Source organism: Pygocentrus nattereri, chromosome 3 (genome assembly GCF_015220715.1).
Source record: "Pygocentrus nattereri isolate fPygNat1 chromosome 3, fPygNat1.pri, whole genome shotgun sequence".
NCBI lineage: Eukaryota > Metazoa > Chordata > Actinopteri > Characiformes > Serrasalmidae > Pygocentrus > Pygocentrus nattereri.
This window is the reverse complement of record NC_051213.1, coordinates 41,052,484-41,067,978: the sequence shown is the minus strand read 5'-3', so window position 1 is coordinate 41,067,978 and position 15,495 is coordinate 41,052,484. Positions and strand designations below refer to the sequence as shown.

The 15,495-nt window shown below is 39.9% G+C and overlaps 2 protein-coding genes across 4 annotated transcripts in view; one reads left to right on the top strand and one right to left on the bottom strand.

Annotated features, from left to right (window-relative positions):
- Positions 1-1,038: 1,038 nt before the first annotated feature.
- mylipb (myosin regulatory light chain interacting protein b) lies at positions 1,039-13,341 on the bottom strand. Its single transcript, XM_017724533.2, has 7 exons — positions 13,223-13,341; positions 12,105-12,295; positions 10,485-10,670; positions 9,157-9,354; positions 7,147-7,311; positions 4,343-4,730; positions 1,039-2,811 (listed from the first exon to the last, which is right to left on the bottom strand). Exons 1-7 carry the CDS (start codon positions 13,307-13,309, stop codon positions 2,632-2,634), a joined length of 1,395 nt encoding a protein of 464 aa, XP_017580022.2. The 5' UTR covers positions 13,310-13,341; the 3' UTR covers positions 1,039-2,631.
- A 1,219-nt stretch (positions 13,342-14,560) lies between these two features.
- The window catches only part of dtnbp1a (dystrobrevin binding protein 1a), a 38,173-nt gene continuing 37,238 nt past the window's right edge, over positions 14,561-15,495 (top strand). For all 3 annotated transcript variants that reach the window (XM_017724542.2, XM_017724540.2, XM_017724539.2), the window contains exon 1: positions 14,561-14,830. In XM_017724542.2, coding sequence (XP_017580031.1) covers positions 14,775-14,830 — 56 coding nt within the window. In that variant the 5' untranslated portion in view covers positions 14,561-14,774. The remainder of the gene's footprint in view (positions 14,831-15,495) is intronic.

Sequence of the window (15,495 nt, the reverse complement as noted above, 5' to 3'; positions counted from 1 at the left end):
TGGTCTTGCCTTGACATCTACAGTTGCCCAGTGTCAGAAACTCTCATTTCTTTAAGGCATTTCAGAGAATAAACATTGTAAGATGGATGTGCTTTGATAGTTTTAAAGCCTTCCTCTACTTTGTAGACATCATTATCTTGATTCTCAGATCCTCAGCCAGCTGCTCAGGCGAGCCCATGGTTGTTGGGTCTTGAAGTTTGAAGAGTCAGAGAGTTTATTACACTCTGCAATTGTCATCAGCTGTCAATTTCTAATGGCACTTGAAGTGACACTTGTGTTAATTAAAATCTGAGACATTATAATTGGAAAGGTGTCTAAACTTTGGCACATGCGGCGGTTTCTACTTTTTAAGTTAATCAAGTATAAAGTAGCTGTATTTGCAAAAAAAAAAGATTTTTTAAGAGTTGTTTGCTGCAGACATTGTGTTACTTCATGTAACTTGAAAAATCAACAATATGACATTGTTTTGTCATATGTTTTGCATATAACTGTATCACCCCTTCTAATTAGTGAATTCAGCTAATATTTGGTGCACCCATTGCTAGCATAGGTGTTCAACACAGCTTGTAAGATCTTAATAAAACATGAGGATATGGTCATCATACCCAAAGCCAAGTTTCTTCTAGAGGGATATACAGGTCCTAGCAAAGGGCTATGAAGCAGTGGAACTAATTTTCTGGAGTGATGGAGCTCCAACCATTACATGTGATGAATTTGAGTGATCCAACGCTAGTGCCTGACCTCACTAGTGTTCTTGTGGCTGAATCCTTAAAGTAATGTTTCAACATCTAGTGTAAGCCTTTTCAGAGTAGAGGCTGTTACTGTAGCAAAGAGGGGACAAAGTCCCTATTCAAACCCTTGATTTCAGAAGAAATGTTGAATGAGCCAGTCTCTAAAAACCTTTGGACATATAATGTATATCATGTGCCTAGAGCCCTCAAAAAACCTGCCCCATCTGGACAATAGCAAGTTCTAATAAAAGACATTCCATACCTTTAAGAAAAGCAAATATATTAACTCTGTGAAATGACCACATAATATACATCACAAAAAGTTTTGATAAAAAAAATTATATTTAAAAAATGAAGTAATGTTGTAGCCTTCTGCCACTACAAAACATGATCCTATTGCACACTCAGGTTAGTTCATTCTTCTAGAGTTTATATATCTACGCATTAAAGAAATAAATACAAAACATATACTCTGTATTTTAGAGTTGGTATTGCATAGTATAAGACATCAAGAAATGACGTAGAATAGTAATCTCAGCTTTTGTCACTTCATGCAAAATGTCTTCTATTGCAGATATATAGTCCCAAAGGTTTTCCATGGTTACCCATTGACGTCACCGTCCTCACAGTATGCTACCATGTATTGTAGTGAGCTGAATATAAAGGGGCTGTAAACTGTACCAAAAAGAGTTTTACAGTAGAAAAACTCAACTGCAGGACCGTGCTGTTGTTTCAAACTGTACAGAAACTCTGAAGTCAATGCTTGGAAGTAGCATGTTCCAAGCTACAAAATTGGGAAAAATTGGACTTCCAAAAAAGGGAGTGTTATTTGCAACACGCTAGCTGCTAATGTTAGAGATATGAGCGATAAGTACCTTTCTTTTTGTGTTAATGTCCATATTGCAAGGGCCTGATTAAAAGAGCTATCATTTAAGGTTCGTTTTGTAGATTTAACGTACTACTCTCAGCTGAAAAATTCTAATTTATGCAGGTTTACGCCAGTCTGGTGCTGTTTTAACTGGTCGCGCAACATGGTCATGCTGGTTGACCAGCATAACAGCATCCAAAACACAACATATGCTGTTTTTTTGGAGTAGGGCTATCTGTATTGTTCATGAATCTAAAGCAAACGTCTAAGTAAGAATTCCCATTTGATGGGGCATTTTGTTTTTATTTTTCCTAGTTTTCCTAGGAATTATGAGCTAGCATTTTTTCCGTGGCATAGCCATTCCAACATAAGCAAATGTTAAATATATAACGTATAGCACTATGTCTAGAATCATTATTTGTTGGCCAAGTACTGTATGTGTCTCGAGGGACACCACAAAAAAAGTGATGGCACAATGAAAGGCAGAATAAAGGGAAGGGGTAATATAAAATGCTAGCTTGCTAGTTTGTTGATTTTTAGTTGCTTGGGTTGAACTAAAGGTTAAGAGACCCTTATTAGTCCCACAACAGGGAAATTTCACCTCTGCATTTAACCCATCCATGCAGTGAAACACCACATACACACTGGGCCTCCTTCACCAGTATCCTCCTAGGCTTTTTCTTAAATTTGTTCTTGAGAAGGGTCTTAAGAAACAGTCTGTCAGATTCATGACGAGGTCTTAAACAACACTTTTGTGCTCTTGAGTGTGTGTAGATTCTGTTCTTACCTAAAAGCAAATCCCAAATAAGAAAACACTGATGAATGTCAGAATCCTTGAAACGTGAAAACAGCATAATTGGATTTTAAGAAGAAATTTGGTGAAAAGTTGGTGAATGAGGCCCAATGTTGTTTACTTGACAGTCAATAGTCAACTCATACAGGACCTTATAGCTGACAGCAAAAAAACGGCTTATGGAAATAAGTTGACAGCCCCTTTAAAGAACACTCAATTGATGAACCCTCTGTAAATTTCTATGCTGTACAAACTTTCTCCTTCGTTCTGTAACCCTCTGGGATGTTCTTGTCAGGTGCCAGTCCAATGTGTCTGTTGTCAATGTCCCTGCGTGGCTCCACAAGATCAAGCAGACTGGCGCAGGTGGGTAGGTAGACATGCTGAATGCGGTCAACTTCCGAACGACACACTGGGCAGCACTGAATAGAGACAATATCATACATATTAGGGCTTTTTCAAAAATTTCAACATTCATTTACAGAGATAATTTGGTGAGAAATCAAGTTTATACAATTTTCACCTTACCACAGTTGTAGTTGATCATCCAAGACACATTTAAAGAAGTTAGCTTAATTAGCTTTGCACTGGAGCAAGAAAATGGTAATGGGCCATAAACTGATCTGTATTGGGTAATTTTATGCACTGAAAGGAGGTACTTGGATTACCCAGTACTCATTTTCTGCTGTTGTGCAATTACTCAGTACTAATGCTTTCAACTGTGGTGCATTATTACTGAGGCTTAAATAAGGCTCTGCTTAGGGTTAGACAAGGTTGTTAACTTTTAGTCATCAACAGTCTGTGCCTCACGGGACAGTTGCAGCTGGTCCCTCAAGTTGCAGCTTGTGCAGGGTAACCACTGGTTATGCAAACTCTACAGTGTGTACTTCCTCAATGATTAACTTCATCGGTCACTAGAGCGCTGATGACCGTTTTTGAGCATGACGTGACACTGAGCCTATATTTACTGATCAAGATAAAACATATAGTACAGTAGATCAGGCTGGTTTCCGCTCTGCTCTTTACAAACCTATCATTTAAGCCTACTGTGTTTGAATGTGTTCCATCAGTCAACAACTACAAGTACTGTTCAAAAGTCTGGAATGAAGACTGGAATCACAGAAATGTTAGAGGTATCCAGAATGATGAACAGAGCTGTAGATGATTCTGTAAAAGCTGAGAAAGCTGTATAATATCGAGTACGGTATAATAAAATATTATTATAAATTATTATAATTATAAAATATAATATAATATTTTGAATATTGAATGTTGAACATTTCTTGTCTAGTCTGATGTTTAAAAATGACACTGTATGTTATTATTATATATATAATATAACAAAATGTTCAATATGACAATGGAGCCCAAACTTCTGTTAAACTAATCACATAATAAAAGAACCACAGGCTTATTCAAAGAAAAAAATAAGATTACTTTGACATATATTGTGTTTGTGATGTGCCTTGCAATATATGATTGCGAATGAAGTGGTTTTTGGGGTTTTCTCCCCAAATTAGTTGTGTCCAGTTCCTCCTGCGAGCTGGGTCTCCCCCCCTACTGCATTTTGCTGCTTAGGTGGGAGAGTGTCAGCTTCCCCAAAAATAGTGGTTTAAAGTGCAACTTTGAATATGATGTAGGCCCTCCACTGAAAAAAGAGGGTGTAGGAGGCACTGTCATGCTAAATTGTACACACTGTGACACCCGGTTACTATTACCATTCCTGAACCACTTTGAATGATATTGTTTACATATCAACAATTAAACCCTTCCGAAATTTCGAAAAAATAGTGGTATTCCTATTGAAGCTATTTCTTTATTCACTTTTTTATGAAGGTCTGGAGTGGGGTTGGGGGATGATTCATTGACTGTTAGTCAGAAATCAAAGTAGGTAAATCCTTAATTAGAAACCTATTGTGTTATTATTAACAGTAAGAATCTGGGTTCGTTCACCTGAAGCTGGACAGCGCATTTCTGGCAGCAGACTACGTGTCCACAGGGGCAGAAGGCAGCGTCAATCTCAGCCTCACAGCAAAGGGCACAGGTCAGAGCCTCCTGCAACCTCTGGAGCTTCTCCCTGCAGGCTTCATACACAGTCTCCTCCTCGTCCCCCACCTCCGGCTGTCTGGGAGGTGACAGACAAGGGCGCTGGGCATCCTTCTTTAGCCCTGTGCTGAAGAGCGTGCGCCGGGCCCGGTCATACACCTCCTTGGACGTGCGCTGGATGTCGAAGATGTACTTCTTGCCGAGGTCAATGCTTTCGTTGAGAAAAAGTGAAGCCAGGTGGCCCTTGAAATCGCGGCTGTACTGCATCATCACTGTGCTCGTCACTGTGTCACACCTGAAGGGTTAAATGAAGACAAATAGGATGTAGGGGTATAGTAGTGGTATATTCATGCAGAGTTAAACACACACTGAGTTCAAGGCTAAACTATCAGTTCTCTTCCAGTTCAAATACTTAGTGTCTACTGTCCTAAGTTCACAGTTCAAACACCCTTTTTAAACTGACGAGTTCATTAATCAGTGTAGGAAGTTGTAGTTTTCTTGGTTATCTAATTTTATGCCAGTCAAGTCATATCTGCAGCCCAGTATTTGGATTATGTAGCTACTGAAGCTGTTTAAGTTAAGCATTGATCGATTTTAGTAAATGTACTGTCCATGTGCATTTCTTGCAATCATTTGGGAACTGAAGAGGAAGGTAGATGCAACATGGATAAAGAAAAGTTGTAAAGGTGATTCAGAGAAGGTAATGACATTTAACTTACATTTCAATTTCTAATATGATGTACCTCTTACAAAAATCATACGTATGTAAGACATCGTCGAGTTAAACTTAAGATTTAAATTTAAGCATGCTCAGAAAGTATAATATAAACATTTACAAAATGAAAGCATCCATTCAAGTTTTAATTTTATATTCCGTTGTCCAAAGTTCCACTAATATGTAAAATCAAGCCATTGAGCCTGGTCAACAGAAGATCAAAATTCAGTTTAAATGTGTAACTGTGTTACATATGCTTTTATGTCTTTTATTAAATTGCTGCATATATATATATATATATATATATATATATATATATATATATATATATATATATATATTGGATAGTGGAAATTATTGGCAATTAGCGGGGGACCACAGACCACTTCTCTTTCTGCTTTCTGGCTGATGTTTTGGTCACTTTTGAATGTCGGTGGTGCTTTCACACTCGTGGTAGCATGAGACGGAAGAAGGTTTGCTGTGTCTGTCAGCGTAGTGTCCAGAGGCTGGAGGCACTACCAAGAGACAGGCCAGTACACCAGGAGACGTGGAGGAGGCTGTAGGAGGACAACAACCCAGCAGCAGGACCGCTACCTCTGCCTTTGTACAAGGAGGAACAGGAGGAGCACTGCCAGAGCCCTGCAGAATGACCTGCAGCAGGCCACAAATGTGCATGTGTCTGCACAAACGGTTAGAAACTCTCCAGAGACTCCATGAGGGCCCAACGTCCACAGATGGGGGTTGTCCTCACAGCCCAACACCGTGCAGGACGCTTGGCATTTGCCAGAGAACACTAGGATTGGCAAATTTGCCACTGGCGCCCTGTGCTCTTCACAGATGAAAGCAGGTTCACACTGAGCACATGTGACAGACGTGACAGAGTCTGGAGATGCTGTGGAGAGCGATCTGCTGCCTGCAACATCCTTCAGCATGACCAGTTTGGCAGTGGGTCAGTAATGGTGTGGGGTGGCATTTCTTTGGAGGGCCGCACAGCCCTCCATGAGCTCGCCAGAGGTAGCCTGACTGCCATTAGGTCCCGAGATGAGATCCTCAGACCCCTTGTGAGACCAATGCTCCTAATGTAGAACAATACTAGACCTCATGTGGCTGGAGTGTGTCAGCAGTTCCTGCAAGATGAAGGCATTGAAGCTATGGACTGGCCCGCCCGTTCCCCAGACCTGAATCCGATTGAGCACATCTGGGACATCATGTCTCGCTCCATCCACCAACGCCACGTTGCACCACAGACTGTCCAGGAGTTGGATGCTTTAGTTCAGGTCTGGGAGGGGATCCCTCAGGAGACCATCTGCCACCTCATCAGGAGCATGCCCAGGTGTTGTAGGGAGGTCATACAGGCACGTGGAGGCCACACACAATACGGAGCCTCATTTTGACTTGTTTTAAGGAATTATATCAAAGTTGGATCAGCCTGTAGTGTGTTTTTCCACTTTAATTTTGTGTGTGGTTCCAAATCCAGGCCTCCATTGGTTAATAAATTTGATCCCCATTGATGATTTTTGTGTGATTTTGTTGTCAGCACATTCAACTTTGTACAGAACAAAGTATTCAATGAGAATATTTAATTGATTCAGATCTAGGATGTGTTATTTGAGTGTTGCCTTTATTTTTTTGAGCAGTGTATATATGTGTGTGTGTGTGTGTGTGTGTGTGTGTGTGTGTGTGTGTGTGTGTGTGCAAATAAAAACCATAAACAAAACCATATGTGAATATATTACAATACCAAAACAAATATTTTGAAAACATATGTAAACATTTTCCTCCGCCTAGGGCCAGGAAGACGGCCAGTAGGACTGGCCAAGTTCAGTAATGAAAAGTGGACACAATCTACCTCATCATATCTCTGTGATTATTTGCTTTGCTAAAATATTTATATTTTATATTACAGTAGTACTTAAAATTGTACATAAGTAATACAAACTTCTTCACAAACAAACACTAATCCATGCAAAGCATTACAAATGATACAATTCTCTACCTGTAGAATGCATGGATCTCGGTAATGGCCCGGTACAGTCCGCTGGCAGCACTAGCGGTGATGAATTTAAACAGTAGGACCAGGTTATCTCCATTGTCTTTAGTGATGGTCACATACACATTCTTTCCAGACTGAGTGGCCATCTGAATGGCTGGATATATGAACCTGGAAGGAACCAAAATAGTGTCTTTTAAACCATTAGAAAATGTGAGGCAGCAGAACTCTTAAAGCGACAGTTCAGCAAAAAATCAAATTTACACAATTTTTCTTTAACTATTTTAAGCAAAAGTTGTCGACCAAGACATGTTTGGCATCTGAAATTCCAAAGTTTGCTGCTTTAGTTTTGCACTGGAGCTACAAAGCTGATGCAGTCAAAAGGTAAACAATGTTCTTGCTTTCCTGTAATCTTTGATCACATCACTGTGCACCAGCAGGTGGAGAAAAGTAATATTTAACAATAATATCATCCTTCCCCTTTAACCACCCTCACTGCCTTAAGCTGTGCCACCACGTGACCTTTATTGTAATATTATGCACTTCATAATGTGGCATGTGTTCTCAATAGGAGACAGGAAGGCCACTTTAGCTCCCACACTCACTGATTACATATGACTTGACTAGAAGGCAGCACATGTTGCTCAAAAATGTGAATATACCATTCAGCTGTTAATGGTGCTTTCACAGATGCGCAAGTTACCAATGCCATGGGCAATAATATACCCCCATAATGTGATAGACTGTGGCTTTTGAACTTTATGCTGGTAACAATCTGGATGGTCCTTTACTTCTTTGGCAAAGAGAACAAGATATCAGTTATTCCATTAACAATCTGAAGTCATCAAATCACAATACACATTTCCAATGTGCAGCAGTCCACTTTGGTTGAGGTCAAGCCCAGAGAAGTTGGCAATGTTTCTGAAAGTTGCTGACATACAGCCCTTGCTGTGGGTAGTCCAGTCTTACCTGGAATTTGTGGATGGAGCAATGAACAGTGTTCACTGACAACAGTTTATCAAAACATGTCTGAGCCCATGCGGTAGCACGCAGTACTGTCTGAGGGATGGAAAGTCTTGGGCATTCTATTGTACATTTAGGCTTTTCAGGTGCAAACATTTACCAGACTATCTGAATCTTTTGATGCACTGTAAAGGGTGAAATATTTAAAATCTTTGAAAACACTCACTGAAGAACGTTCTTAAACCGTTAAACAGGACCATTTGTTGATGCATTGATTTGGCAACATGGTGAGCCACAGCTTATACTTGATCATAAAGGTCCAGGCCTCTCTGGATGCTCCTTTCATTTCCAAGCAAGATTACATCACCTCTTTTAAACTGTTTTCTGATCATTTAACAATGTATATTCTAGTCTTAAACTGCTCTGTCCCAACTTCTTGGAATGTGTTGCAGTCATACATTTCAGAATGAACGAAGCTGATACAAAAAAACATGAAACATCTTCCTGCTGTACTTCTTTTGATTCAATACAGGTGAAAGTGGATTTACTAATCACTGCTTTCTGTTTGTATTTGCATTTCACATATATTGTATATATTTTGGTAATGATATAATTTTTTGTGACAGTGCTACTACTCATTAGCTTCTTAGGTGTTAGCCTGCCATAGAAAGTACCTAGCTAACAAGCACTTGCAAAACATATGTAACAGCTTTAAAATTTTATAAACAGCCACTATAATTATAAAAGAAAAAAGTAAAAGAACACAGTACCTGTTTAGCTAGAATTATTTAGCCAGTCTGCTAACTGTTTGCATGCTTTCTCAGAGTGAAAGTTGACTTGTGAAAAGCTGAGATTTCGGCAGGTTACATTAGCCACATAGCGCTAGTGCAAAACTAAAGAAATAAACTTTGGATACCAAGTTCTCTTGGCTGTCTTGGCTAATTTACTACATTTGGCATAAGATGAAAATTGTGTGGAACCGATTTTTTACATTAACTAGTACGATATACTTCTGATGGTGTTCAGTATTCATCTGTCTTCCTGCATCTTTACCTGTTAATGGGTGTGAAATCCTCTTTGCAGATAAGCAGGCCTTCCGGTCCTACACCAATGGCCACCTTGTGTCCCTCAGTATCCCGTGCCCAGTGCCACTCCACACCATAGATCTCCAGAGAGGCCACCAGCTGTAGAGCCTGGTACTCTGACGAAGCCTGGCTCAAACCCTGTAGCTCTTTATGCCTAGCAATAATGCTGCCAAAGCAAAGAAAAACTTTCATACACTCAATTACACACACTGGTCAGCCAAGTATATTGTGAACATTTTCTGATTAATGGTACAATTGAAATGCCCTTACTCCTATGAAGTTTCCATTTGAATCGCAACAAGAGAATGAGCTTTTACAAACCACATTTTGGGCCAGTTACTGTGAGCTAATGTATAAACTCATGCATACAAGCACAAGAATGCTAAGACAAACTATTAATGTTACATCCAAGTGTATATCTGTAGTAATTTAGGGGTTAAACCAGTGGTCCCCATCTCAGTTTGGTTCAGTTTGGCTTAGCTGACTGTAATTGAGTTGTATACAGTGGACATATACATGAAGCAGAAGTTAGCTTCCTATTCTCATTTCCTGTTCCACCTTAGATGATGTAGCAGTTACATTCAAATGCCTGTATGAGCACGAGTGTGCAACTGCTGTATTTAAGGTAGACCGAAAATTTGAATAAGAAACATCAGACTTTTTTTGCCATAATTCTGGAAAAAAGCATTTTTCATTACATAGCAAAGCTGCAAAGCATTCACGCTTACAGTTTTATCATAAAATACTACCAGAAATTGTCTGTAGTGGTTCATTTTATGGAATATCATCCAGTGCAACCATCAAGAAAAGCCCATTTTGAGGCTTATGTATAGAATATTGATATCTATTCAATGACAAAATGTCACAACCTATAGCAACAAGCCAAGCATGCTTGAATATGGCTGTCAGATGAGCATGACCTCAAAAAAAACTTTTAAAAATAAAATAAAAATAAGTTAAAGTATATATGTAAATCTACATTATGGTTATTTTCATTGTAAACACTGGTGGGATAAAGTCTCATTTTGTTTTGGTGCCTGTTAAATTTGTTTAAACTCAAAAAACCATATATGGTGCAACCATAAATCATGCGGGCAACGACTATCTGAGATAGAAGTGTGTTGCATTGGCGATCTCTGTTCTTTTATAATCAATTGATTCATGATTTCTAAATATCCTTTTTTTAATAGTTTAGTCTGGCACAAGTTTTTTTATACTTTAAATTTCTTCTGCAATTTCAATCAACATTTTAAGACAATCGTTTAGTTTTGATTACCGCTTAGAACCATGGCTTACTTGTTCAAGGTGCTTGGGTGGGATTCCTGGCCGTAGATCTGGATGCAGAAATATTCGGCTGTATTCTGATTGTAATCTCCAAACTCTGCCTGGGCCAACAGGGCACACAGTTCCACCATCTGATTTGAATCCAACCGTACACTTCCTCTGACAAGTTCCTCTTTCACGTGCATCAGGAACAAATGCCTGCATTGAAACAGTACATTACAAAATTATCAACCTCTGATGGTCACAGATTGGCCATGGCTAAAAATTTAATCTACACAGGTGTCCTTTTATCTTGTTTATCCAGTTAAGGCATGTTCAGTGTCTCAAGTTTGCTTCTTTAGTTTAGAACTGCTGCTATGAGGCTAATATAGCTAAGTAGTAATGGATGCTTTTAGCCAGTATGTTAGCACTGTACAAACTTACCACAAACATTGTGCAAACGTGCCTCAAACCTTGCCCAATTTACAGGTGATAGTAGGTCAAACCATGCAAAACAATTATGAGGTTAGCATGTGATGATTTAGGCATGCAGTTAGCTTCATTAGCTTCAAGTGTCCATTGCTTGTTAGCTTCATTAGCTTCAAGCGTCCATTGCTTGTTAGCTTCATTAGCTTCAAGCTTCCATTGCTTGTTAGCTATATTAGCTTCAAGCTTGCCCACCAGCGGGTTTCTGTACATTCTTGATTTGCTGTGATTTGTTCTGGATTGCAGGCTTTTCATGAGCTACTCTGCCAAATGATGTGGCCTAGGCGCAAGATATCGATCAGCCGTAGTCAAAAACACACAAACATTGCAATGATGTTAACCACGCAAGAACCTTTGATAATGATTTCAAATTGCAGATGTGTTTTGGTCAGCAGCATGACCAGTTTGTCATGTTTTATTTCAGCAGGGTTGAATGAACTACATTCATTTTGTTAGCCAAAATGCTAATAACTGTATCTCGGCAGATCAGCAGAAGCGTATTCCTATAAATTCTATTAAAACCTGGAATATTTCCGCTGGTCACCCATTCACGTAAACAAAAAAGCCAGTGTTCATATTGTTTCATAATACTGGCTGCCTATCTAAAGATCTAAAGGAGATGCTTAACTTCAGATTTCAATATGACATAATATGATTAAAGTCATTTTGCATTTTCCTTCCATATTGTAGAATATTTAGCGAGGATCTCTAAGCTGGTTGAGCACAGAGTGTAAATGATAGGATAATAAATGATAGGTTAATATCATTAAGATGTGGGCACAAGTCTGTATACTTTGGTTATGGAAAAACACTGATTTTGTCCTTAGTCCAAGGATCAATCACTGTCATCCAACCCCTACCCCTTTCATCATTGGTCAGTATCTGACCAGATATTATCTGGGTGGTGGACCGTTCTCAGCGCTGCATTGAAACGGTAGTGAGTGTGTGGCGGGTACCAGAGCATCAGGCACATCAGGGTCACTGTTAGGCTGGATACAGAGCTATACACTGGTCAGTGAGAGTTGGAATGTAAGTGCATGTAAAGTGTACATGGCTATTTGCCTTGAGACTGTGAAAGGCAGCAGGCAGCACAGCATCATCTATAGAGGAAATGCTTAGACCAGAGAGATGACCACACAATAAGTATCCAATAAAACAGTAACTCACCTAGTTTGCTCTTGCAGTATGAGATGGGGCTCCACAAAGAACTTCACTCGCAGCTTCAGTCTGCAAGGCGACACACTGTCCACTTGTTGAGAGATTCTGTTTCTTAAATTCAGCCACAGACTCTCACCCTTACTCCCAGTGAACTGGAGTCCAAAATAGTCCACCTCAATGATCCCCAGCCTCTGACACACCTGTGAAACAGCATGTGATTAACACAGCCTTTTCTCCTTTGTTACAACCACTAACATCTGAGAAACTCACAGTGTTTTAAAGATTTAAAGAACCATTCCAGCCATGTTATGTCATATTGTGCAGCACTCTGTAGTGCAGCATTGCATCTTTCAGCCTCACTGGTTTCATAAACTTCACTATTTTGCATCCTTTTTTTGTGTTTCCATCCATACGTCCATCATTTCATCCACACAGAAATCCTCACTGTAAGCAGTGTTGTAGAGACCAGCAATGTTCTAATGACAGATCTTCATTTTACGAGCAAAACCACACTTACTATCAAGATATATGGTATTACAGAATATGCTTAGGTGTCTAAGGCTGTATATCTGGACCAAAGCAGTTCACACCTTTATACTTTCAAGATGTATCATCAAAGGGGTTTTCCATGTCTTAAAAACAGAAAATTGAATTCCAGAGTGCCCCTTTTAAATATTTGAGATTTAATTCATTTAATAACAGCTTAATAACTCAATCATGAATGAACTTAATAACAACTTAATAACAGATCATTTTAACAATGAAAAACTACGAAGATGATGATAGTCATATCATTATCACACTAATACTAGTGTTGTTACTAGTATTTGCCGACACTGTACTAAAGGCCATCTGTTATTCTTGTACATGAAGGTGTAGAAATTACGTAACGAACAACGTGCGCAACGTCATCAAGAACTTCATCAAGCACGAACCTCGATCCTTCACTCACTACAATTTTAGCGTGTTTGCTGCTGATCGCTCACCCAGCTGGTAAAGTAACAGCATAACGGTTATGAATAAAACGTTAATCTTACTAGATGAAGAGCTACGAATTCAAGAAGTCCTTCACAAACCCACAAACCTCCGAACACTTAATTAACTACCTAAGTCGTCTGCGAGTTTACCTTGTTGAGACAGTCCTCTCCGTTCGCTTTGGGATCAACCTCCACCTCCATAACTACACAGTCCGGTCGAGTTATGTGACAAAGCATTTTAACGTTGACGCGTTCAATCAAACTGCATCTGCACTGAATCTCATTGACCCAAACCAGCAACAGAGGTTTATAAAGCCCGTCTGTCAAACTCCGCCTCTCTTCATCATAAGGACCAATCACCACTGAGCACTCGGTAAATGGGCGTAAACAGACGTAGGTGCCACACCTACTCTAAACATGCCCTCTCTGCTCTCGTACCGCCAGGCTTGTCGGGTTAAATCCCAAAAAGCTGTGGTCCCTATGTAGTGGCTGACTGAGGTTTCTGCGGCTATATAGCGCCCTAGATGTCTAATAGGAATGTATTTGGGCTATACCCCTAGTTTTCGTGGTCCTGAGTTGGGGCTTTTATCCTGCGGTACAGGATTTTTCTCTTGGTTTTAACAGGCTGTGGACAAGGCTAACCTTATAACGTCAATTTGAGCATTACTGATAAGGCACTTTAACGGCAAAATCAGTACAATTTGTCGCCTCGACGTGAACACGCATCTGGATAGGAACGTTATTTGAAAACCTTAAAGGGGAATTCCACCATATTTTTCAAAATTTCTAACTAATTCAGTCCTCGAGATGTAAACATTCATACATGGTGGTTTTATGTGAAGTGGTTCACTGTAAAGAAAACCAGAAATGTTTTGATTGGTTCTTTACATTCTTTTGATTTATTTACAGTGGTGATAGGAACCAGGGGTCGCCACGCCCCAATACAGGCATTTTATTTACTAACCTAAACACCTTTCATCTTTTTCGGTTTGGGAAATCTCCACGTTCCTGAGGTCTCAAGGACAGCAAGAATGTCGGAGAGCAGCCTCTCTTCTCCCCGGATAAGTGTCAGTCCAGATTAGGGGTGGGCAATGCGGCGATATTTTATCGTTATCGTGATAAATTACGTCACAGTACGCTTTTCTGACCATATTGTGGACAGTAAGCGGACTTAAAGAGGTCTAACTAACCTCATGTTTCATTTCAAAGAGAGAAAAAGCGGAGATCAAACAGATCACTGTACTAGTAAATGTTGTATGTTTCAGTTGTGGCAATGCAAGATTTTTTTTTGTCAATGCCGACTTATCAAACCTCAGGAAAACGAAATACTGTGACACATTTTGTGTACATGAAAAGCATCCTGATATCGTGATTTCTGCCGTATCTCCCACCCTTTGGTGGATTGCAGCATGTATACATGAGCTTCGTCTCTAGATCCATATCAGTGAAACGGCTAGCAGTAGTACTCGCGTGTGCGCATGCGCATTGAAACCGAGTCGGTCGTAGAGCTACAGAAAGTGGTGACAGTCCTGTAACTAGCTTAGCATGACGTTCTCAGTACGGGGTGATGGGAAGTGTGCTGTTGGTAAAATAAGTAATTTACAGCGTCCGAAAAGGATTATAAACATCACTGCGGTCAGCAGGCAGCAGTTTTATGCCACGTTGTGAAAGTGAACCCATACGAAGCCATACGAGGTGAGAGATGTTTGAGAATTTCAGGGAAAGACTGCAGACAGTGCAGCAGGACTTCACGACAGGGTACGTTCTGTTTACATCTTTACACTTCTGGTTTTGTCAAAACTGAAACATGCCAAAGCTTTTTAGACATCTCGTCATGCTAAAACGTTAGCATTACATCTTGTCCCAGGAGCCACGACGCTGAAGTCAGTTTTATTCGCCAGCTTCTTGTTCGAGTTTTCCGTTCCACCTTAAAAGACACGGCAGTTAGTGTGGCGCCTGAAACGCCAGAATGTCGCTGCTGCTCCATTTAAGGTGGAACGGGCAAAGTCGAACAAGCCGTGTCCGAGAGCCGAGGGCTAAGAGTTGGCTAGCTAGCTGACTAGCCAGCTAAGTTAGTTAGCTCTAGTTCGCACAAGTGAGCTTAATAACTTTAACGTTTTTTCTCTCTCCGTGGTTTAGTCAGTAAGAGGCAACCTGCAAATACACGACAGCTCTGTAACTTATGTAAGCTTTCATATTTCTCAGTGCTGCTGAAGTGAAGCTAATGCTAGCAAACTCAATGCTAACTGCTGCATTCCACGGTATTGCTCAAACTAAATTGGCTGGATTACTTTCGGATGACTGTCATGTGATAGTCTAAAGAAAGGAATGTTTACACTTATTTTCATATTTCAAAGGGGAAATTGGTCAGATTTTCTACATAAACGGTGTACGGTGTGAAAAAGGTCGTTCAGAGTGGTTTG